The sequence below is a fragment of the Notolabrus celidotus genome, chromosome 8 (genome assembly GCF_009762535.1).
Source record: "Notolabrus celidotus isolate fNotCel1 chromosome 8, fNotCel1.pri, whole genome shotgun sequence".
NCBI classification, from domain to species: domain Eukaryota; kingdom Metazoa; phylum Chordata; class Actinopteri; order Labriformes; family Labridae; genus Notolabrus; species Notolabrus celidotus.
Window position 1 is genome coordinate 22,333,422 of NC_048279.1, and position 26,140 is coordinate 22,359,561.

A 26,140-nucleotide genomic window follows, 5' to 3' on the forward strand; every position below is an offset into this window, starting at 1 on the left:
CTCTGGAGTCAGAAGTGAAAATACTTGGACTGGAGGGTGGGGATGGAGGGAGGGGTAATCAAAGCTAATCAGCTTACACTTGTGGCTGATTTATTAACTGGTGAATGGCTTCATAACAAGAATGAGCTTCATCAGCTGACCAGATTTGTTTATCAGAGTAAAGAAGCTACAAGAGTGTGTGGAACTAGGCGGACTCACCGCTCAGCCGCCTGAACCTCATTAAGAGCAACAGGTGACTGACAGGTACAAGGTAAAAAAATACCAATGTTCCCATCACCATATATGGCCCCCACTGTTACATCTGCTGGGAAAAGTCAACAACAACCCCAGCTCCCATGCATGAGCTGCCACAATAAATCAATCAATTATAAAGTGTCAACAAGCTAACAAGCCAGGTATGGTGAGTGTGTATAACATTGACTTAATAGACGGATGGTGCATCTCCAACTCCTCCAACTGACCAGAAGTGATGCCAAACATCTCTGACAGGTGCTGACATTCTGCAAATATGGAACCAGAGCTTCTACATAAAGGCTTGGCACTCCGAGTCTGTTTGATGCTCACAGTTACAGAAATCATAATGACTCGACTTCACGCTGGCTACATTTCCTCGCAATCCAGATTCAGATTCAGATTCAGATTCAGAATACTTTATTAGTTCCCGAAGGGCAATTCAGTTTTATAGTCAACCTGTCCATAGTACAAAATATACAGTAAGGAAAAAGGAAATAAATAACACGTTGTGACACCAGCAACTACCACAGCCCTTCACTCTGCTTTCCCACTGTATACAGCACTGCAGGAGCAGCATCTGTCAACAGAGCAGTCAATCAAGGAATTATACCATATACTATAATTATTTTTTGCCCCAAATAATTGAAAACTTGAACGGGTAAATGTATATTTGGAACTAAATCAGCATGGTGATAAATCTATGTTTGAGATACACTGTTCAGCCAGTCAGTAGGAAGAGCTCTAAAAGTTGTGTCTTCACTTTTGAGGGGCTTTCACACTGTCCATTTCTTTATGCAGTCTATGCTGATTGGTGCTAAAATGTAAAAGACATAATACTACAATTTTTTCAATCAACAAAACCTGCATGAAAAAATCTCCAGACAGTACCGGCACACACAGCTGAGAGGTAATGTTTAGTGATTGAGCTCGTGACTCCATAATTGATACAATATCACCACATGTACAGTTGATGTGAGTACAGAAATGGACTATTTATAGAGACCAAAACCATTACACGTAAGCTTGTAAACATGTTCATTACAACATTGACTTTTTAATATGGGCGTACTGGGGATTGGCTTGTTTTTGGAGTCAGCCTCAAGCGGCCACTCAAAGAACTGCAGTATTTGTCTTTGTTTCTCAGCTCTGGATGTCGCTGATTGGTACAAACATAGAAAAAAGGATCAAGAGTTTGAAACTAGAGAGAGGCTATCCTGTGGACTAGAGACATGACCCACTTGGGAACAGAAGACAGTCAGCCATTAGCTCCACACACAATTAAGTATGCACCAGAGAGAGGTGATCACATTTTAATTGAGCTGTTTCACAAGAGTCCAGGCGGCTCAGCTTCTGAAGTTGTCAGTGTATGGAAGTTTTATTTTGGCCTCAGGCTATTTAATATTTTAACTGCTGTAATTACGATTGAAACATGTTGGTAATTGCAATCACAGACTTTTAATGTGGAAGAGGGCTGGCATGCCATGAAAGAAACTTTCAAGGTTGGCTCCTCTGACTTCACATGGCATTTATCAGGGAAAGGAGGGAAATGAGAGAACTGGAACAGTAACATTGATGCCCTGGCCAAATTCACTAACCCTTCTCCCTGAATCTGAGCATCTAATCATCCTCGAGTCCGAGCTGCTGGATAAATCCTCTCTCTTCCACCATGACTGATTAGAGCTCTCCAGTACAAAATGGCTGCAGCCCGTCACCCAACGCGAGGCCTTCCATGGCAGCTGTGGACGAGGACATTCAGCCGCACATCTTCAAAGACTTCTGAGATCCTGGGCACCGGGATTAAACGCTAATCTACGGAGATATTTCTCAAGCGGCGACAGCGGTGAGTAATTGCTGCACAATCCATTCAAGATCAGCCCGGCTGAGTCTTATTACTCATAATTATGAGAGCAATTAGGCATTTGCAATTAAAATCCGAGAAGTGTCCGTTTGATTTGACCCTTCCACCATATTCTCTGCGGTCTTTTTTGACACTCCCTCCGTGTTAATGTGATTGGCCTTTCAGCTTCACTAACTCTTTTTAACAAGATGTAGCAGTGCTGTGGCAGGATGGTGTGTGAGCGTGGATGGAGGAAAGAAAAGGAGATATGGGAATGGGAAAGAGAGAGACAGCTGAGGTGTATTAAAGTTGTCAGAACGTGGCGGTCAATATTTGAACAATGTGAGGGGGGTTTGTTGGAGCGAGATGAACGACAGGAAAGAAGAGAGCTAAAGTAAAAGCAGTGGGAGGTCCTGATGAATATGGGCGAGAGTGTGTGTGTATGTTTATGTATGAATACTTGTGCCTCATTTCAATCTGACAAGAGTATCTGTTGAGGCGTGGATATGTGTGTCTGCATATTTAGCTGCCAGGGACTGCTGACGGTGAGGATGTGCTCTCAGTGTGTGGTCGCAGGTGTCTGAGGGAAGAGGAAAAAAAGAAGTGAGGAGGAGAGGGAGAGGAGGAGGAGGGGGGAGAAGAGTAGGTCAGGGGAAGAAGTGTGCTCAAAGAAGCGTGGCAACATGGAGATAAAGGACAGTGACATAGGATAAGGCCTTGGGGCAGGAGGTGGGATTAATTGCCCCTGGCACACAAGGCCACTCTATAAATTGCCCCGATGGTCCACACAGGAGGAGGAGGGCAGCGATTCAGTGACGAAGGTGTTACAGTGCAGAGAGGCTGCTGAGAGGCGAGGTTAATTAAACTCTTCAGTGTGAAACACTCTCATTCATTACCTTCATTACCTTGTTCATTTAATCTGCTCCGCTGTTGGCATTTTATCACATTCAGCCCCTTTGTCGCGTCATACAGCTGATTAGGTTTCATGTTGAACCCTCAGCTGCAGAGAGAGAAACTGAGACGCTGAACAGCAGGTCAGTTTGGCGCGAACACATACCGCCGTGAAATAAACAGCTCCAAGTAAATTGAGTTCTCGCTGGACATGCATTTTACTTGATTTTCCACCGTGGAATCAGAAGATTAGTCTTAAAAGTGGAAAATGAAAACGATTTTCACCCCGTGGACTCCAGTGAACTGTGCTGAAGCCGACACACAGCTCGCATTAAAGAGCAGAGAAGCGCTGCTCAAACGGCCATGAGTGCAGAACTGACAGAGCGAACCGAATTCACAGACTCGTTTTTATAACAAACAAAACAAACCCAAACTTCTCAGCAGAGTCTTTTTTCTTTTTCTGTCTGGATCTATGCATAAAAATAGACACAGCAGGCTTCACTTTTTGTACCTGGCACCAGAAGAAGAATTTACTGTTTGAGGGTATGGTGAAAAGCAAGCAAGCAGGCATGCAAGCAAGCCAGAGAAGGTGGAACAAAATGGATTGCATCGCGACAAAACATCCCATTTTCAACTCCATTAGGTCTCCCTCACCGTCCTGACAGTGTTGTGCTTTTTGCCACTTCACATGATTAATCACGTGTGGAGGCTGCAGCAGAAACACAGGAGCCTGAACTGCAGGCAGCTGAGGCTCCACGCTGGAGACGACCGAAAAATCACAAGAAAGACACGCTCACATGCCGAGGAGAGATGCACAAAGAAAAAGAGAGAGAAGAGAGGTCGGGCTGGAATAAAGTCAGACTGCAACAACAGCTGATAGCAATGTTTGAACAAAGCGTCTGTTGTTTTCACAGAGAATTCAGAGAGATAACAGTGATTTGGCACACTTAAGGTGCTATTTTAAGGGGAAACTCCAGCAATTTCACACATCAAAGTCTGTTTACAGGTGCTTTGGAGGACGACTGCGTTTGAGAAAACAAGAACTAGAAGAAACAATTATTTGGCCGGACTGTGTACGCTTAAATTGTTACAACTGCAACCAGTAGTGATGTCTTTAAGACAAATTCTTGGATATTAAAGAGACATTTCCTGTGACAGTCTCAGTAAAGGGGATCTAGTTAGGGATTGATTTAGTGTAATCATTTTGAAGGAGCAACAACCAATGGACTGAACTCCAACACTTTACCAACCAGAATCTAGAATCTGTATGGCAAGTGTACTGTAGTATGTTTGCAGTTTCTGTATTACTGACTAATCAAGTGTCAGCAGGCTTTGCAGTATGCAGGAAAACCATCCATATGGAGAGCAAAAGCAGGTCGAAAGAGCAAAAGTAGTAAGAAAGCAATTCACAGTAATGACAGCTGGACTCCTGTCAGCAGTAATCTCACAACTACATAGTTATTTATCTCTTCTACAATCTGTTCTACATCAATAATTTAACCGTGTCAGCATTTAGAATCACCAACTTCCTAAAATGCTTCATATCGATACAACCTCCATTAAAAAAGCAAACATTTTAAAAGTGGTTTTCTTTTCCTCTTGATGTGATGAACAGAGGATTCATTCCATTAAAACTGTCCTTTTTCGTTTTCAAAATCTGCTTCATATTGCTGTGATTTTATCAATTAAGACGTGTTAATTAAAAAAAAAATAACAACAAGAAAATTGGTTTACTTTCCAGGTCAATGCCCCTGAAGTATGCTAGATTAAAGCCTCTGTGTTACTTACTATTTACAGTGAAACTGAGTCTCACCAGACACTGATTAATGGAAACAAATCAGATCGAATAATGAACCAAAAAGACTTCTTCAGGTGCAGAAGTCAGCAAACTAAATGTCCTTTAACAACTTTAACAACCGCATGCGTTTCAGCACAGTAGTAGTAGTTAACACAATTTCACAATAAACTCCCATGTGAAAGATCACCTTCACAAAGAAATCAAATAGACCATAATCAGGACATCGTATATCAATCCCAAAAAAACACATTATCATTTTTTTGTTTGTTTTTAATTTGGCTATCAAAGATAACCAAGATCCAATATAACTAATATGCTGTCAGTCACTTAGGTAATCTATTCTTTGAAAACTGAGTTTCCTAAAGGCCTGAGTAATTAATGTTGGAGTGTGTCTTGAAAATCATGGTCTATATTATGTATGTTTTTTGATGTTTTTTGAGCTGTGATACCTGAAGCCTTTCAAGGCATTTTCTGGCTGTGTAAATAAAGAATATTCTATGTTGTTTTTATTATTTGTGGATGCATTGCATATAGGTCTGACACTAATCTTTTGAAAAGGTGGTGTAATCTTAAGATTATAGAATTTGAGTAACACTATCACCAAAGGCCTCTTTTTCAGAGCTACTTTATATGCTCTATAGGGGCTTGGATTGGCACTTAATGTCACTGAATATGTCAGGTTTGGGTCTCATTCATTCAAATGCTCTGAGAGTGAGGTATAGGGAGCTCCGGAATGCTTCCTCTAAACGTTTTTAAATCATCATTGCATTATCATCCATTGACTGATATACTTGTTTGTCCTTGCCGATAATGGACCACTGATTCACTCTTCTTTACTGGACTTTGTATTTTGGTACAAGTGACCGATAGCGTATGCATTAGGTGTATTGAGTCTTGGTTATCTTTGATAGCCAGATTTTGTACAAAATTTCCTACTGTGTTTTTCTGTATTGATACATGATGTCCTGATTATGGTCTACTTTGATGTATTATTTACTGCCCCCGTTCTTTGTGGAGGTGATCTTTCTTGTAGAAAGTTGATTGTGAAAATGTGCAAACTACTTCCTATAGATAAGATAAGAGGTGTTTCCATTCATTGCCTGCAACACTGAGGGAGGCTCCTTGCTGAAAAGCACCAGTTGCTGGTCTGTGCACTTCTTTGAGGAGATTAAAAGCTGTTAAAGGACATTTAGTGTGCTTATTTATTTACCAAATAATTCTATATTACAAATGGGATATATGTGGAGGTGTGAAATTTGCTTTGATGTTGATTTTAAAGGGATAGTTTGGGTTTTGTGAAGTGGCGTTGTATGGGGTACTTGTCAATAGTAAGTGTATTAGCTACAGCGGACCCCAATGAACTCGGCCTGTTTGAAGAAAACCAACAGTGCACTGCAGGCAGAGGTGCAGAGGTGCATGTACGTGTCACGTTTTCGAATAGTGCATGAACAAATGGGTTTCCTAACAACGAATTAAAACACTAAACTATTTCTAAATACAGTTTACACTTACATTACAGATTGGGTTAGACTTTCTTAAATTGAGCTAAATTGCGTAGTAGAGTTGACCCCATCTGCAGCAATTGATAGCCAAGCTTTTGTTCTGATTCTGTGGTCAGTTTCTCAACAAAGGAGTGGATCTTATCAGCAGCCCTTGTAATTGATACACTTAAAACTGACAAGTGCCTTGCACAACTCCACTAACCAAAAAAACCGAACTTTCCGCCCAACTAAAGATAGCTTCTCAAGATGCTATTCGGACTGTAAACAATGAAGCCCATAGTAAAAGTAGCCTTGGCTGGAGGTCCTTTGTCTCAAACCACTGGCTACACTGGAATACCTGAAAAGTTTATCGCCATATTGTTGCATATATCGTTGAGACATCATAGCCATAGGTTGTGCGATTGCTTCCCTTTGGTGCTACAACCTGAAGTGATGTCACTTGAGTCAGCAGTGGTTGAAGCTGAAGGATAAAAGTTAGAAAAAGAAAAGGAGCCAGAAAGAAGTAATCTATGTAGCTTATTTATCTCTTCTTCGGGATCACGGCTCAGACTATTGACTTGCAACAATGCCAGATAACTCATTTTCACAAGAAAATGCATGACTAATGAATTGTTTTAGGTTGTTTTTTGAGGAAACATGTAAAACTGAGGGTTTTCTAGCTTCATTTAATGTAATAATCAGCTCCTTTTTTTAAATCATTTTTATGATAAAATTGTAAACATTTGGGTTTTGGAATCTTGGCTTGATAAAATAAGCAATTTGGAGATGTCTTGGAAAATGAGTGATTGAGCATCTTCCCAATATTTGATGTTTCTTGAGTTGATAAATTAATGTATACATTATGACAACTTTCAGGAGAACAGTGAATAATAAAGAAATCATTGTTGCTACCTAAAGTCTACAACGTCTACTACCATTATACTCACCAATCTCGGGCCAAACTAATGTACTGTCAAGTTGCATTGTGGGCAATGTTGGCACCAAATTATGATAGGGAAGACAAATGCTGAAATAAAATAAGTATCTTTTCTCCACTGAAATTGATCTTTCTTTAAAACCATCCATCATGAGTCCCAGGAAGTTATGAGTTCAATGCTAAACCAGTTGAAAACTTTTTTTAATTCATGCCTTTCACTCTGATGAGATGTGAACCAAGAGGAGGCAGGTGAGGGCATCCTCCAGGTTTTTGGAGGTCAGTCGTAAGTCAGACGAGGAGAATTACTCATTGCTTCACTCTTTAACATTCTTGGTCAGTCTCTTTAATCCTGCGTGTCCTTTCAAACCTCTCCCAATCATGTCTGAAGTAAAAAGTGATGACTGCACAGTAGTGCGGACAGCCTGCCCGCCTGGCTGCCCCTCGCCCTCCTCACTGTTTTCCCTGTCCATTTCTTCAGCCTCGCTTGCTCTCTCTCTCTCTCTCTCTCTCTCTCTCTCTTTTCTCTGAAAGTGAGCCAGTGTGCAGAATGACCTTCAACCACACCCACAGGGAACAAAAAAAAGAGACAAAAAACAGGAGAATGGTAGCAGGCTGGAGGAGAAGAAGATGGGGTAAACAAGAGGAGAGGGATGACACAGAGGTGGTGCGAAAGAGAAGAAGAGGAGGTGTAGAAGAACAAAAGAGAGAGAGAGAAAAAACTCATGCTGAATTGAGGAAAAATCTCTTCTCTTGGAAGCCAGCAGAGCGCAGAGCTGAATCTGACAAGAAAGATGACTCTCCATCCCTTTTCTCACCAGTCTGATTAAAGCTCTCGCTCTAAAACCAAGCCGGCACACTGAGAGCCACAGAAACGAGGGAGTGGAGGACTTGAGCCTTTCGCTAAAGGTGCATACGGGAATGTGTTAAGATACACTTGAAAGAGCAGGACCTTGAGGACAAGGTGAAAAAAAAATCACTTCTACTAACAGAGAAAACTAAATTAAATTCTCCAAAGCAGCCAGTTTACTCTTGAACAGTTTAATTTTCTTTTAGATATGCTCAGAAATTCCCAATCCCTGTGTTTGAGTGCATTAAGCCACCTTCAATGAGTTAATCTACTACAGAGGGATGATTTCCTTGTGTGACTAATACAGTAAGAAGACAGAAGGAGGACTAATTAAACTTGTAACATCTGCCTTCAGAGCCCTAAATGTGTCTACGGGCTCCACAAGCATCTTTCGCTCCACTTCCCCTGCTATGCCAAGGAGGGTAAATAAGGTGTCTGCCTGCTTTGCAAACAATGCAAATAATCTTCTGCAAGTGGCATCATCATGGTAACCAATGAGTACACTGTAACTGGGTGCTTTCAAGTATTCATAGCATCTCCCAGCGAAAAAACTTCCACAAGCTGATAGAGGAGAGGAGGAGAAAGTGAGGCGGGTGGGAGGTCTGGTGTGGAGCACGTAGCATGCTTACAAATGAACACAGCCACGACCCAACTCGGACAGCGTGAGCGAGTTTCTCCTCTTCCCCTCTCTCTCTCTCTCTCTCTCTCTCTCTCTCTCTCTCTCTCTGGTGATGAGCCATCTTCTCGGTTGGATGTGTCTGCGGTTGTCGTCGCTGATGCTGCTGCTCCACTTCTGAACGACTTCCCACGGCTGCTCCGCACAGCCGGAGCCCGAGAGAGCGAGCATCGGAGCGGGGAGCGGGCAGCGAGCAGCAGCCCCCCTGCACGGATCTGTGCTCCCGCTGCTCTGAGAGAAGACAAACCGACACTGCAGGAGGTGACAGACCCAGTTTCAGATCCAGCCACTGCAACAAGCACGGACCGACACATCGGCCACGCCAGATCTGCACGGAGGAAGGAGATCTTGATAAGTACGAGCTGCTTTTGTATGTTCCCACAAACTCGGGTTTGATTGGTGTGGCACTGCCGATCACTTTCCGCCGTCTGCTGGAGCCTGCCTGTGTATAAACACCCGGACTGTGAGAGGAAGACTTTATCACCGAGCCTGGCTCATCAACGACAATAAAAGAGACTTTATTGGCCTCCGACAGCGCTTCTTTACTTGGAGGAGGAGGGAGAAAAAAGCACATTAGTTGCTGTAAATCAAGCCAGGAGGATCGAGCCCGAGTGCAAGACGAATGGTTTGGGTAACTAAAGCTTCACTTTACCAGCAGCCATGCACGAATAATCCCTCAGTACCTGCTGTTAATAGGGCAGTTATGAAACAGGTGTTGCAGAGAGAGCCGTTTAATAGAGATTGTTAAATTGCCAGAGGATGCCTGTGCAGCTAATGATAAGCATATTTTCAAGAAATAACACAACTCTATAAAAAATGCAAAAAAAAAAAGCACTTCAGGCAGCACACGGGCTGCTTACCTGACAAATCAACAGATGTTTTGGTCATGTGGTTTCAAGTCTGGAGAGGGGGGATATATTCAGCAGAGTATTACCAGGGATTGCACACTGTCTGGTTCTCTGTTAATTAATTAGTGTGCACATAATGGCAGAGATGTTGTCCTGATGCCCTTGGAGCTCCAAAGGCACCTGCAATAACTTGTGGAGGATTTTGTGGTGCTCCATGAGGGGTGTTTATGGAGATAGATGCAGATTAAATTAATCCTGCTTTGCATGGATTTAGGTCCATCTGAAAATCAGTCAGTGCAAAGAGACAACAAAGGTGAAAGTGGCAAACTGAAGCCCTTTGTTTGATCAGAGGTTTCTGGGTGATCACTTAAACATGGGTGCAGATGGAAGGAGATTCACACGCACTCCTGTCACACATGATGAGCTTCAAGATAGGAAATGAGAAAAAGGGGTTTTCAGCGTAATAGAAAAATAGACAAATCTTTCACCTGGACACTATTACATGCCATAACTCGTGCCTACAGCGGAATGGGTTGCCTCACCTTGTCAACAGCAGTGTCACTCCCCACACTAAGATGTGATGTATTTGGTCATTATTGATGAGCAGAGTGGACACATGGACTGTCATCCCGGCCCCTCGCTCAGGACAGAATAAATTACACAGCGTTGACAGGGAGTCAAAACACAAACACGGGCTGACAGGGAGATTTCCATGGTGAGAATTTAAGGCGCAGGTGGAATAACTTAAGAGGCCCGACCTCAGGGGAGAGCCAGCTGTAACAGTGGCTCTAAACTTCTCCATCTCCCACCCCTCCCTCTCAGCAGATTGGGTTTGTTCCCAGAGAAAAGAGAAAGCAAAGCCAAATTTAAATTCCAATACCCTACCAATCTGCAGCCTGGTGAAACTCATTCAATTTCAGAGGGAGGGGGGGTGACAATCAAATTGTAGTGTGTGGTGACACAAAGGGCTTCATAAGACAATCAAATATTGCAAACGCTGACATGATCCACGGCTGTCCTCCCACCATGGCTCAGAGCGGATTAATCAGTCAGGAGCGTTCCTTCCTCATCTCTTTGATTCATCAGTTTCAGGACAAACTCGAACGTCTGAGATATTTCAATACCCCCGCTGATGAATACATTCAGATTCATCCAGGCCGAGCTGGCTCATAAGATGCCCGTCTTCACATAAGTGGGTGGAAGTCACTTTGTATCTGCATTTGAGTCTTTTCCTCTTCATCACTTTCACCCCTTTTCCCCCTGAGCTTATTTATGAACTATTACCATCATGCAGTAACACTTTATTAGGCATGTAGACAGCTAAGAGGCCTATTAATCTTTCACTTGCAGTCTTATGCTCATTCTGCTCCTCCACACACACACATTGGCGGGTCTCAATTGCCTTTTTTACCCCGTGGAGTTCCTCAGCCCTCTTCAATGATTCACACAGTGATGGCACAGCTCCTGTTAGTCTTACAGTCAGGGAAGTGATGCGTCTTCCATCGGCAGGATATCAATACACACTTTCCACTGGCCGACTTTTCTCAGAGGCCGCAATCATACCGACAATCTCCCGCTCGATCACGCTCAACTGTTGCCATTACGACACATCTGAGCCGGTAATGATTTTATATTATAATGTCATCGATTCAGCTAAGGGGGCGACACCTCCCCCGAGTGGTGCTGAGCAGATAACAGACAGTTTGCTGGTCTGCGCTGCACTTCACAGCTAAATATGATAGACAGACTCTGGTTTCGATTACTCTGTAAGGCCAATGATCATTTCTCAAGCTGTGTCAATACTGAGCTTTATTCTGTCAACGCCTGAGATATGAGCTGCAACAAGGAGGGAAAAAAAAAAGATACACCCACATGTTCAGCCAAATTAGCATTGCCTACAAGCCCTCACCCAGACGTACACAGTGTGTACACAAAGACACGAGTCAAACACATCTCTTAAATAGCACGTTATCAATATTCATCTGAAAAGAGCGGGGAATGAGTGATGATTAAAGACGGCAGCACAGTGTGAGAATAAACACAGCAGACTATAGAGCCAGAGAAAACACTTTGACAGGGCACCTAGCTGCGCCTCAATACGATTAATTAATAATGAATAGGATGAGCACAAGAAAGGGCAGAAACAACAACAAACAGAGAAAAGTAACAGCAGAGAACTTAGGGAGAGTCTCAGTATCAAAACGAAGCGATGTTAAGGCTTAAATGGAAAATGAAGATTATTTGATTCAAAGGGAAGCAGAGAGAAAAAAAAGAAAACAATTTAACAGGCTTCTCAGCTTGAGCAGTCAGGGTAGATGTTTCTCTGGCTGAAGATGAAGGGCGCTCAGTGCTCACTGGGCAGCCAATGTCTTTAACCATAGCAACAAGCGGCAAACTATTTTACATTTACTTTGTATTAACGTTGGAAAAACAAGTCTGTTCTTCTCTCACTGACAGATGGCAACGTGAAAACATGATCTGAATCGTGTTGGTGGAACATATTTATTTCATACTGCGTCCGTGTGCGTTTCTTTTTCAGGCATGGTGCCCACGCCCCAGGTGTGCGTATCAACCCTGGTCACGGTGAGCACGATGGCAGTGGTGGACCTCTACCTGCTGGAGCAGAGCATGCTGGGAGCTCGTGGGCTTCCAGGACCTGGTGTGTGGCAGTGTGCGGCTGTGTTGCTAGGAGACGTGGGCTTCCTGCTCGCGTTGCGCTTTGTGTCGGCTGGAGTGGTGTCTGAGGCGCGGTCTCCTCGTCGGGGTTTTGCCAACGCCCTGTGGTTCCTGTTCCTGTCGCTGCTGCAGCTCAAACTCTTCTTCGTCTGTCACAACTACAGGCAGGAGCGCCGCCCGCCTGACCCGCTTGCCAGGAAGACGCTGACTCTGCTGCTATCCATCTGCCTGCCCTCCCTGTTCCTCATCCTCACGGGGGCGGATCACATGACTCCGCAGCGTAGGAAGCAGGAGGTGCGGAGTCGACTCTTGTGGGTGGTGGTTGACCTGCTGGATGTGCTGGACCTGCAGGCGGGGTTGTGGGAGGCACAAGGAGGGGGCGCAGTAGGAGCTGGAGGGGTCGTTGAGCAGAGGCTGCCTATCTGGGCGGAGGGTCTGGTCTTCTTCTACTGCTATGCCCTCCTGCTGCTGCTACCGTGTGTGGCCCTCACAGAGCTGGGGGCCACCGGCTTGCCAGGACAGAGAGGGCCCCGGAAGGAGGCTTTGTATCCTTGGCTTAGCCTGGTCACCATCAACATCTTCACCTTGGCCCTAAGGGGCACAGGCATGCTGTGGTATAGGGACCCACGGGTGTCCACGGTGTTCCTGGGGAAAAACCTGTTGGCTCTGGCTGTGAAGCTGAGCTCAGCCTGGGAAAGACATCGACAGGACCGCGGTGCCGCTGGGGCTGGTGCCGTGACTGGATCAGAACCAGGAGACACGACTCTGCCAAGCCAGAGCTCGGGGCAGGGAGAGGACCAAGCCCAGGGGAAAGCTCCCCCTGCTCATTATCACACACTGTCTCGTACACAGAGCCACACTCTCTCCCACGTCAGCTTGGAGCCCACAGAGACGCCCCTAGGACCCTCTTTCATCTCCCATGAACTCTAGAGAGTCACTCTGAATGAGTATGCATGCACAAAAAGATGGGCGCCTACACCCTGAAAACTCAGAGCAGCAGGCTGGTATCACAAGCGAACAGATAACTGTGCTGAATTTCAGTACAGCAGTGATGGTACAACGCAGAGCTGTGGAAATGCATTTGGCAAGCTTTCTGCACATTTTGTTGTGCTAAGAAGAACTCAAAATACATTACTGTGAATTGTGGGAGTGTATTTTTTCGGATTGAACACTGTGAACACATCTATCAGACTGTAAAGAACACTACAGACATGTATTTTGAAATCTAGTGGCGTTTCTTCTCTTCTTTGATTGGTGCACATTTGTTTGTTTTGTTGCATTCAGACGCCTCAAGGTTGATGTTTTCTTCATATGTGCAGCACCTGTTTGCAGGCCAGGTGCTGTCATCTGTGGTTAACTTATTTTCTGATTCTGAATTCAGTTCATGTGGTTGGTGGGAGAAATGAGACCAACACTCTGTTACCATCAGATGCCAAAGCACAGATTCTGACCTTTGGCGTTCATGTTCTCAGTGTAAGTTCCCGACTTTGACAGAGAGAAGTTTTAATGCAGAGGAGAGTTGATTTATTTTTCCCTTTAGAACCACAGAGTCGGGATTCAGAAGCCATCTACAGTACCAGTAAAACTCTCCCTCTACACAGGGCTCCCGTGTTTTAATGTGGGGTCTTACCCAGTGGATCTGGAGTTTTTTGGCTTGTGGCCCTTTGAATCAAAGTCTCCTCACGACCCCAAGTGACGTTCAGTTCTTAGATCTTTCTTATTTGAAAGAGGCAGAGAGAAAAGGTTTGAGAGGCCTGCAGACGTAGAGCTAACCACTTTTACACACTGGAAAGGTAAAGCTTAGAGAGGAGTTGGAATAAATAATAATAATAATAAATAAACACAATATGTGTGGTGTATATTTAGAATATGTTTTCTCTTCACATCCTTTCTGCTTCGTTTTGCCAAACTAGATTTATCAAGGATGATGCCTACGCCACAGGTGGTGCCAGCTTTTCATCGGGACTAAAATGAAAACTGGCTGATATCACTTATTACTTGTCTGGCAGGAAATATTAATCAGTGGGATCACTCAAAACTGTGAAACCTGCAGACTCACAGGCCTCATGATCAGTCACTCCGGCTGCAGCGTTTCCGGTAGTGAATCCTTCTACGGCATTTAAATGTAGAACTTGAGATTAGTGAGATAATTTTATAAATAAATATTGTACTTTCATAAATAATTCACTTTTGCTGGATTAAAAACATTCAGAAGTGATTTTAGCATGACAAAATGTGAATAGCGTACAGAGCCGAATTCACATGAAAGACAGCGTTTTCAGACATTAAATCTCTCAGTGGTTGGGCTTTGAGATGGGCAGCAAACATTTTGCATCATCTTAATCCTATTCTACAAACTACAGTACAGGTTTACTGCAGTACACTGTTTACAAAGACAGACTACCAATGTAAGTAATCCCTTTACACTTTCAGAGCACATTCAAAATTCATGTTTTTCTGTCGTCTTGTCTCAAAGTGTCCGTTTTCAAAAAGAAGAAGAAGAAAAAAACACGTTGTGCTGCCTGTCCAACCCGTAAATCCCCTTTTTCATTTTAGATGAAAGTGTTAACTTTCGCATTTTGTTGAATTATTGATGCAGCCTTTCATTCAATGATGAGTTCAAATGTGAGTGTTGTAGTATTTGGGCATCGTGGGGTTTTTGTGTGTGAGAAGAAGGTGTAGAGGACATACATTACAGTACAAGTGCCTTGTTTCCTCATGGAGCGACCAGCCTCTGAGCATAATGTGACCATGTGGAACTTGGACATACGCCATGTGTATACTGTGAAGTTATTCTCCAGCTGTTGTCAGCTACACCTCCAGGACAGAGAGCAGACTAATAAAGTGTTTCATACTCGCTTCGTGTTGACAGTTCATTGGCCATTATGTGGGACTGTTATTGGCAGCCTGTCACACGTATAGATGAGGAAAACAGGGGGAGTCGGTCCAAATTATTCAAAGCTAAAAGGCCTGTGGGACAAAAACACAGCCTCACAATTTCACTGTATTAAAGTTAATCACTTCCCATTCTGCAGAAAATTGCATGTTTTCATGTTTTTCTCTTCCTGGAACTGTTGACGTGAAAGAAAGCGCGTACAACATATCCCATATAGAGAAGCGTGCTCTTTGCTTCACAGCACGGCACCCCGACAAAAGGCCGTCATTTATCACAATTATGCCCGCGGCCCCATCAGCCCCGAATCCTCTTGCAGTAATCCTTGAGTATGCTGTCGTGTTGTCTGCCTTTAACGCTGAAAGAGAGACAAGTCTTGATGTGATGGGCTGTGCATGTCATGAGTTCGTAGTAAAAGTCTGTGTGTGTGTGTGTGATGTGTTTTTCGAGTGAACTGGCTATCTGCTCACAGCGTCTGTGTGTGAACCTGCTGGCCTCTCCTCTGAGTTTTAATGGTCCTATTAATTGAAATTGAGGCTATTTGTCAAAATGTGAGTGCTTGTTCTTACTGCTTTGTGCTCGATTTAGAGGCTATATTTACAGGATGTATTAAGACTAATGTACACATAAGCCACAAAAAAGACACTCAGTTAAAGTTTCAGTGGGGAATTTCTCTGTGGTTCAGAGAGCCTTTTAAGGAAAACCCACAGAGGGATAACCAGTGTAGTAGACAGCATCCAACTCTCTCCCCTCTTTCTTTCATCTCCTTCTCCCTGCTCGCTCTACATTTCAAACACACGCAGTCTGGATGCACTCCCTGTTGGGTAACTTCTCATATTTCTATTATACTAAAAGCAGTGACTGCACAGGCAGCAGCCCCTGCAAATGACTGCCTCAAAGAATTTGTTACACCTGTTAAGCTCTAGAAACAATGCTCAGCATTTTCCCTCAGCTCCACCAACTCTCATAACCTGCTCCCACAGAACAGTGCATGAGCCGCTCTCCTGTTTTCTTTCTTCTTCTTCTGATGCTCCCTATTCTTCTCCTACATTCGGCTGTGCTAATTTCACTCCAGCCTGTAATTATTCTCCTGAACCAAAGCTGCCACTTTCTCTTTTTTTTGTCTCCCGCTCCTTCTTTTATTTCTCTCGTTTGTTTAAATTTGCCCCGCAGCAGACAGGCGGCCTACCTCTCTGCACTTCCCCTGTCAAGGGTGGTTAGTCAGAGACAAGGGAAAAAAACGAGAAGGAGAGGCTGGCTAAGATTAAAAGGGCCAGGGCCACTGCCTACAGCGAAGCGGCTGCCGACTGCCATTTATTTACCGTTTGCTCCACACGGTGGGAGCCTGATGGAGCACGGGAGCCCAGGGAGAGAGCCGCACATGAACACGCCACTCTGACAACAATGACATCCCGAACAGTCCAAAAGAGGCACCTTTAGACAAACATATGGCTCTGCTTTGCTTGGTTGAGCATTTGGTTGCAACCCATCTCACCTCATTACCCCTGATGCGGCTGCAGCTACAGTACGCCTCGGAGCTCACACCCACCTCGTCTGGCAGAAAGAGCCACACTTAACCGACAGATGTCTAAATCATTCATCATAGACCACCGCTTCTGGAGAGAACTTCAAAGTATAATCTATGAGTAAGAAATGATGCAAAAGACTGTCTCCAGTATTTCGTTTTATATCATAAGAGTCTCAAACACATACTGATACAAGTCTCAGATGTTGGGGTGACATCAGGCCAAAACAGAGACAAGCACTGGTCTACTCAAACAAAATAAAGTTCACATGAAGGGCTGGCTTTTTGAGCATTATTCATAGGTGTTCAGTTAATCTACAGGCCAGTTTTAACCTTAGATTTTTTTAAAAAGAGCCGACTTTACAGATGAACATTATCACTGACTGATTTTAAAGCTTTTAGCTGCAGAGCGCCTTCGTGGTACCCCAGAGCTTGGTGTGAGTCTTTAAAAGCATATTTAAAGAAAAACAATGCCACAGAGACAACCATGACCTGAGAACTCTGCTGTGTTATTTATCTGATGAGTTATTAATCTCACAAACAATGCTTTTGTAGGAGAGTTTTCTACCAGTCTTGGAAGCAATGACTGCTTTTGTTTACAGTCTGGTGAGCAGATTGAGAAGACAGAACAGAGCTGGTGTTGAGGGACGGCGTCTTAGAGTGGATTGTAAGGTACGCCTGCATGCAGACATCAGACATCTGTTCAAAGAGACTCACAAAAGCTAAATTGTTGTTCGATGACAACCAGTGTTTTCTAGGATTACATTACTATGGATTGCGTCGCTGCTTCTGCTCTTCAAACAGACTATTTTTCCTGGATGCAGCCAATGCCCGCTGAAAAGCTTGTAGACAAAAGAAGACTTTCTTTGCCAAAATCTGGTCCCATGCTTTAAGATTCAGCAAAATCTGTACAATTCAGATTAGTTTCCAACCCAAAGTAAATGTTAAGAGTTTGAATCAGCATCAAAGTGAGGGCACTCAGGGTGTTGGTGTCGCTTGGCGGTTAAGTCAAGCGCCCCGTGGAAAGAGGAAATAATCCTCGAAGTGGGCGGCCTGGGTCCGAGTCCAGCCGGTGACCCCACTCTGTCTCTCTCTATCCACTGTCCTAGCTTTGGATAAGGACATAAAAAGCCAAAAATAAACTTCAAAAAAGAACAAGTGCACTATTTAACTGAATGCAGATTCAGCTCTGTACTTTGCAGACTGACAAACAGCCATGTGTTCACTTACTTTTGCATATTTGAATGCTGATGGAAATGCTTGGCTGGAGATATAAAGGATCATCGTCAATGACTCAAACTGTTTAACAAATTGGTTTTCTTTTTGGAGCGTTACAAATCAGAAAAGTGATTTTCAACTTGAGCTTAAATTGAACATACGTGGAAGAGATTTTGACTCATCTAAAAGTAACATTATCAGATTTTTTAATATTGGTGTAGTGTGGAAAAAGCTCCTTAAACGCCCCTGAAATTTAGTTGAGTAGAATTTTAAAGTAGCATTTAATGTAACTACCCCAGTAAAGTTCTAGTAACTCAAACTTTAAGTAAACACTTGAATGAATAAATGTACTTGGTGGCTCTCGCCACTGGAATAAAACTTTCTGTCAGACTGTGGGTGTATAGAGTCGTCTCGTGCTGTGGGAAACTGTCAGTGGCAGTACATCACAATTCCCTTACATCAATATTTAATCATGATAACATATAGCACTGATGTCTATGTTAAGTTTATGAAAATTAGAAATAACACTAGAAAAAAAATCAGATGGTTAAAAAAGAGAGGACTAACCGAATATGGTTTGAAGCAACAGAAACCTAAAAATAAGCATGGTGCCCACAAAAGGTGCAGCAGTCTGAGAAGCTAATCGCATGTAAAACAAATTCAATGGGGTCATGCATCCATTATTTAAGTTGCTTCAGGCTAAAACTGAGTATTTGGACAGGACACAGGGAGGAATACATTTTTTCAAAGGTGAACTGTGTGAATATAAACAAAGACAGGCAAAAAAGAGACCACACTGCATTCTGGGTGAAGTCTGTAAGGAAACCACTATTATTAGTTTGTGTGTTATCTCGAGCTGTCACGCAGTTCAGACTCTTCCAAATGATAAACAATAGCATCTTTGTCAAAGGAAACACTGTTTTTAGGGGGAAGAACACCTAAAAATACCACGCACACCAACTGATGTGACATATCAGCACTCGTGTCAGCGTGGTAGATCTTATGTGATGTGACAGAGACAGTGCATTGTTCAAAAATGGATGATAGTTGCTGCTCAGCGATTTATGTATGCCTATTAGAACCTGCCATTAAAAATATTCCCTCTGTCTGTCACGTAATACAAGTCTGCAGCAAAAAAACAACTTCTTGCTGAAGACATTTCAAGTTGAAAGAGTTTTTCTGTAACTCAGAATTATGGAAAAAGGAAAAATATAACTTTTTCAGAATATTTCAGACAGAACAGAAGTTTCCGAGGCAGGACGTGCTATCAAAGCGCCAAACAGAAAACTCAATGACCTTTGGAGTCGAGATTTGAGTGACAGAGGGAGTTAGTTAATTCACTCAGAGGGGACTCAGAAGTCTCCCACGAAGCTGTGGGGTAGGGAGATTTAGCAGAGCCTTAAATGTGATCTGTAAGAATCTTAAAATCAATTATACATCTAACTGGTAAACACTTTAGAGACGGTAAAATTGGGTTATTACGGTCCCTCCACTTGGCAGCATTTGAAATCCTGGCTGCTGTATTTTTGAGCAGGAATAAAAGATGGTGAAATGGGATGAGATTAAAGCACAGATCATCCTCTTTGTTGCCGGATAAAAATATCTGGACGTTTCCCAACTGTGGAAACAGAACTGAATTACTGACTGTATTATTCCTTCCAAAACTAAGTCACGTTAGACATAAGTCACTTAGCTTTGGCCACTGTCCAAGTGTCCTCAAGAACAAGACGTCCTAAACCTGTGGCAATACTGTGTTAATAGAAAAAAAATGGCCCTGCATGACTTTACTCCTCATGAGCAGCAAGAACAGGCAATCAAAGCAGTGTATTTATAGTGCTGTGTTAAATGCTTGATTCTGATTGGTCAATTCTCTGAAGGAACATTGTGTTATTTCTCAACAGCACACCTTTGCAATGGATATGCCTGTGATCACTTGGCACTCACACAGAACTTAGTTACGGTCATTTCAAGGTGGGATATTTGCACCCGTTATGCCTCGTGTGCAATGTGTAACGCATGCAGGAATAATAGTGGGGCAAAATCGTTCCACCTCTTATCCTTCCACGGAGGAGTAACAGAGGCAGAATCGGGTGAAGATGGTGGCGATGTACAGTGTAGGGCTGTTTTCGAAACGGCCTGCTACATACTACTTACTAATGTAGTAGGCAGTAGGTACTGCCTAATACATACTGCATTTGAATTTAGTATGTAGTATGACTGTTCTGTTCGATCTGTGTTGCAGTATGCTGGGTCAGACGTCACTGGATTTCCGGTTTTGAAAAGTAGAAGTAAACAACGGCCAAGCTGATGGTGAAACTGCTTCTTTAGCATCCACTTATGATTTAAAAAGTTATGAAGTGGTTTATGTGGAATTCAATAACCTTCCCAGCACCCCAAAACGGATTTCCTCCCGTCAAAAAAAGAAGGAAAAAAAAAAAGCGGAACGAGCGATGTGCATTATGGGAAACAGTACGCGAGGGAGACTGGTCCGATGCATACTGAGAAATTTTCCCGAATCGGTAGACATCCAGGAGTTTTGGCATACTGCAGATTTTGCTCTTGTTCACACACTACAGACTGAATTTTGGCCAAATCAGTACGTACTGCTAGTATAGTAGGCAGTTTCGAAAAAAGCCTAGGAGCTGGCAGCGTGGTGTGTTTGAGCGTGTGTGTATGTTGCGCTCCCGCTGTATGTTAACAAGCCAACTCTCACGCTTCCACAGTACTGGGACACCAATATTACACCGTTACATGGTGCAATGTGTGGATACAAAGGCATAGTGATGGTACACTTTCGTTTCGGCTTGTGTAAGAGGCTATGAACTAACTGCAGTCTTATCACTCCACCACCAGAAGTCCAGTTCATTTGACCTCGGGCTGAGGTGAGAAAAAAGAAAACAGACGGAAACAATGGAGAAAGGTTGAGAGAGGTTAAAGACACAAAAAACTGGAGGCTATGACAGAGAAATGTACAAAATTGAAGATGGGGCATGAAGTGAATTCTCGGACAGTGACGAGGCAGATAAACATTTAATCGGGCGCTGAACTTATATGCGGTCCTCTTCATCTTGTGTTATTTCACCATCAGTGGAAATGTGAGTAATGGTAGCTCGATTTGCTCATTAAGAAAACAGTTTAATAAGAGTAATTAAGAGTAATAATGGCTGCGTTCGCTCATTTTAAGACTGCTCAGTTAACTGTTAAATGAGGAAGCAGCTCAAACTGTAACTGAGGTAATATAATCATTTTTAAATAACTGAAATAATTTCCAATTGATAAAAGGTGTGATATTATTAATTTGCTGAGTCAGTAGTTGTTTAATAAGAGGGATATATGTAGGCCTACTGAGAAACTCTGACTCTATAATCAACCTCACCAAAACGGACTCAAGTGCAATATTTCCCCCATCTATTTATCAACGCACAATAATTACTTCATCCCTCTCTTCTTACATGTGCAATACGTCTTTTCTACTCATCTTCTCATTGTACATTGTTTTATACTTAAGCTACAAGTCTGTGCACATTTTTCACCACGTTACTGGTTTTGTAAGTATTTGTAAATGTACTTATTTAGTTGTGTATATACATCGTACGATATGCTTATTTTTACTTCTTTATTTTGAATTGCTAATAACTTTTTAATAATTGCTATTTTATAAGCTCTTGTTTGCTTTATACTGTTTTGCACTATATACTCTGCTGCTGTAACACTTAAATTTCCCCATTGTGGGACAAATAAAGGATTATCTCTTATCTCTCTCTTAAAGTTGCAGAAGAGGAACCCCTTCTGAGTAAGCAAGACCCCATACATTCAGGTCCTGCATCCTGTAGGGGTTTCAATCCGCTATAACAAGCCTCTTACGCCTCTCAGCATACATAATCCCTTACATAATCCCTCATTGAAGTTGTCCAACTTGTCAACAGACATTGCCTCTCTACACTTCCAGAAGTCCCCTCACACAACTTCATTTTTTCTTTCATTTGGATTTATGCTTGTGCTCAACTTGTGAATTGTGGTTTAAGTTGTTTGAGCTCTGGTTTTGGTCTCCAAAAAGTCTTCAGAAAAAGATCTGGGGCTCTTTTGCTGCAATGGACACCCTGCTGTGTTCAAAAACAATGTCAAAGAGCAGCGAGAGTGAAATAAATAACCAGTCAAGCTGCAGCCCTGAACAAAAAAGGAAATGGCTTAAAGACTCAGAATTGCTCTGTAGACCTGTGAAGAGCTGCAGAGCCTGGTGTGTTTGTTTTACTGTGACTGATGTATATTTACTTCAGAGAAAACTTCATGAGACATGCTTTTGGAACAGGTTTGCAAAAAATGTGACTTCTTCAGTTGTAACGTGGAAAAAGTCTGATATTTCAAACTCTTTACAAGTGAGAGTGTGAGATAACGAAAGTGACGTTACTTAGATTTAGGGAACAGAAAGGAGAGTGACATCTGCATAGACACGACACAGCCATTACATTTATAAATGATGCAGAGGAGAGAAGGAGAGAAGATCAGAGCTTAAAACGGAGTGTGGGAAAGGTTGGATCTTCATGATTTAAATGAGATGATATGAATCTACTGAGCCGAGCTACTTGTGAAAGACCTGGAAGACTTAATTAAATCATTTTGGAAAACTAAACAGCAAAAATGTCTTTTTTGGTGATTGATGGCTTGTTGTTTTTCAAGCACTTGCTCCTTTTCTGTTTAGTGTCTTTATATTTACTGCGTACTTTTGGCAAATGTTCTCAAAAAAAATATTTTTTTTGAGAGAGAGAGAGACCAATAGATGAATTAGATGAATAACAAAAATAATCATTAAACAAACCACGGGAGCAAATATTTGGATTGAAACTCTGTTATTTGAGCTGAAAGTGATCTTCAGTGGATGTTTAGAGAAACATTTTTGAAGCAGAAACAAGACTCAGTGGAGGGATGTGTTTAAAAAGACCTCACGCTCGGTGTTTGGGAGCACTAAATCTAAGTCCCAGTCTGGCAGGGATTGCAGGTTTCCAGTGATGAACTGATTTTGTGTCATAGTTTATGTTGTGCAGCTGTTGACAGCAGACTACATCATTTTGAGAAGAACATTAAGTATGGCACTGTTACACACCATGTCAGATAAGAGAAATGTTATTTTCACATCATTTAACTCCTCTCTGACGTCCTACCATTTACTTTTCCTTGAAAGCATTAATCATGTGTTGCTCTTTTCTGCCAGTTCCGTCCACTTTTTCATCCCCCTGTTTCGGTGTCGTCATTAAGTCACAGAGATGGATTAACTGGGAGAATTGATCTTGTTTGCAGGCGTGCAACAACATTCAAGGTTGATGAGCACCGTCCATTAAGGAGGCTAACTGGATCTCATTTGTATGTACAAAACGAGCCGTATGGTTGCTTTCAGTTAATCTCACAGAAGACAATCAAACTTAAATAGCTGAATGACCATTAAAGCGGGAACAGATTGGGCCTTTATGGTGTCAAATAAAATATAAATTTAACAAGAAAGACTTGAAACAATGCACCTGTGTGTTCTGAAACAAGGTCGAGGTAAATGAGCACAGCATTAGCTTTGAACCGTTTAGTTACAGAGGGATGATTTTATTTACAGCGCAGAATAATTCAGCTGCAGTTATTTTTAACCACTCTAAACCCCCTTTTGTTCATCTCTCAATGCTTGAGGACTGCTGACTTCTTTTATCATTGTAGCAGCGAGTACGAGTACTTTTCTGCTCGGTATTGGCATCTGCTGTGGAAGTAGTAGCGGTGAATCACTGAACAATAAAAACTGAAAAACAACCTCAGCTGTCTCTCTGGAGCGATTGAAGCAAAAGAGAAGTAAACAAGAATTTAGGACAAAACCATCACAGGTTCAATTCCCTTTCATCAAGTGCTTTGTACAGAGTGAGGCTAATGTATGTGGACAGCTGCGGTAGATGGAGGTGTCCGTGCTTTTGGCCCCGGAAACTGTGAGAAAATAGTTGCAGACGGAGGCAGAGTGTGGCATCCACCTGCACAATGGGGCTGTGTGCGAGTAGAATAAGAATGGGAACATGAATAGAGCTATGAGGGGAGACGGAGGTGGAGGTAGGGGGGCATGCAGAGGTGAATGAGGAGAGAGGGAGTCAACGTTGGGATTGGCAAAGAGAAAATAGGAAAGTATCAGGTTGTCTGCTCGTTAATGAGAGCTGTGTGCAGAAGGTCAGCTGATAAAAAAAGACGCCCTGCTCCTGCAATTAAGTGAATACCTCTGATTAGTGCGAGCAAACAGATGGAACAAGAGAGCGAATCAGGAGTAATTTTACCTGTCCCAGGATGGGGCCTAGAGGGGGGCCAGGGGCTGCTTGTCCAGACCTCACTATAGCCCGGATTACATTCCCAGCATCCAATTTCTTCACCGCCTTGGCTGCCTTAGAGATCTTTGACATCCTGCTCTGTGTGGAAATCCTCAAATCTGCCTCCAAGTTAACTGAGAATCCATCCACTGAAAACAGAGACGAAAAACAAATTAGTGTTTCAAGAAAAAGCACAACTGCAACAAATCACTTACATGCCAGGCTCATTAAAACATCATACCCTCAAATCAATACCGATACCCTCAGGTGAAGTCTCGCGCAGTTCCATTCTGCAACGGGCGAGTAATTAAAAAAATCTTTGCCTTCGATCGGCCCAGCAAGAGCCACTTATCCTGGGAGGTGTTTGCAGTGTGGATCAGGAGCAGCTGAGTCAGATACTCATCATGTTGAGGATCCTGGGAACTGGCAGCTTTTTAAAGTTCCCTGTGAAAAAATCATGAAGTGCATGCCAAAACACCTCCGCCGTCTCCCCTCTGTTCTAGATGTGTCACAGCTGAACTCCCCAAGCTGCAGCAGAGCTTCCTCTGCATCAGTAGAGGTTAAGTGTCAAGGACAGAGGAGGTATAATAACAAAGCTAATACATGGAGGAGGGGTGAAAGTGTCCTCTCCATATCGGAACGCAAAGAGGGCTCAGCTTTTTCACTCCACCTTTAAAAGCTTTTGCAAAATTAAGGAGTCAATTAGTGGAGTGTGGAGAATGGCCTGAACTTGTGGCCTCGCTCTGGGGAAGAGGAACACATAAAAGTTGGCCTGTAATCCTCGACCAGAATAAAAGTGATACTGACACAGCTGTGAGGGAAAAAAAGAGGCAAAAAAAGATCAATGACTGGAGCCGAGGGACACATACAAGGTTTAAGGTTGGGCCTTGATTCAGGGGAACCCTGCATTCAATAAAAATAAGTACTGCGGGGAGAGAGAGGAGGTCCAGCAATGATTCACGGTGGGCAACAGAGGGTATCCAATTAGATCAACAGAAGAGACAATACCAAAAAGATATATGGGACCTCCTACTGCTTTGGAGCAACAAACCGAGAGAAACTGCCCCCAAGAAAAGTTGTGATTCTATCTGCGCTGCTGATTATCCAGCAGCCGTTAAAGTGCAACCACCATAAGGCAATGTTTGCAAGGGCATTAAGGTGATATGCACAATGCAGAGAGAGTCCCAAATACAATCCATTTAGTTTGAATTCCCTCAATAGGCATCTTTGCAATGTAACTCACACACACTGCTACTTTTCAGAGGTCAATTTCACGCTACCCACTTAATGTGTTCAGCTACTTCATTGGAGAAGAATTGTGTTGCACTCCAGATCAATTTTAGAGCCAGTGAGAAAATGCAGAAACCAGTGCGTATTAAATGTGCAGCGAGAAGAGCTCACTTCTGTTATCAAACAACGACAGAGACTCATGAATTCCAAACTGACGTGCTGCAGGAAAATAACTAAAACAGCAGTTTTAGGGGGAGAAGTGCTACGAAAAAATCAACTGACATAATGACATACTGTACGTCCTGAGAGACAAGGCTTAACTTGATTTTTGTGACTGCGAGAAAAAAACAATTAGAGCCAGCATCAAATATGGGGTTTAATTCCAATTTAGGCCAAAGGGAATAACAGCTCTGAGACTGGGGAAATGACAACGTTATGCTTTAATGCACCGCAACTTCAATCTCTTCTGGAGTATGAATAATAAAACCGCAGTTCCCTGGCAAAATGAAATCAGTCATCACAAGGCCGAGCAGTTAACGTTGAAGAAGAATTGACCTACATAAGGCATGACTATGGCACTGACTGTACGTTCCACACCGCTGAATTTACATTAGTTTCAAGGAATAAAGCCGCCTGCACTGTGCAGCGTCAGGAAACGGGGTTCAAAGCTGCAACAATAAGCCTCAACCAGGGCTGGCTTAATGTTCAGCTGTGCATAATCAAATC

The 26,140-nt window shown here is 42.9% G+C and overlaps 2 protein-coding genes across 2 annotated transcripts in view; one reads left to right on the forward strand and one right to left on the reverse strand.

Moving 5' to 3' along the window:
* mrpl11 (mitochondrial ribosomal protein L11) overlaps positions 1-26,140 on the reverse strand; it is a 64,908-nt gene that overhangs the window by 17,786 nt on the left and 20,982 nt on the right. Inside the window, exon 2 of the mRNA XM_034690774.1 lies at positions 24,155-24,333. Within this exon, the coding sequence (XP_034546665.1) occupies positions 24,155-24,277 (123 nt within the window). The 5' untranslated portion in view covers positions 24,278-24,333. The remainder of the gene's footprint in view (positions 1-24,154; positions 24,334-26,140) is intronic.
* Positions 1,977-15,082, forward strand: tmem265 (transmembrane protein 265). Its single transcript, XM_034690773.1, has 2 exons — positions 1,977-2,074; positions 12,089-15,082. The coding sequence occupies exon 2, from the start codon at positions 12,091-12,093 to the stop codon at positions 13,153-13,155; it is 1,065 nt and encodes a 354-aa protein (XP_034546664.1). The 5' UTR covers positions 1,977-2,074; positions 12,089-12,090; the 3' UTR covers positions 13,156-15,082.

Excerpts from the sequence above, each read along its gene's own strand:
- tmem265 (XM_034690773.1), top strand. The coding sequence starts at position 12,091 with ATGGTGCCCACGCCCCAGGTGTGCGTATCAACCCTGGTCACGGTGAGC.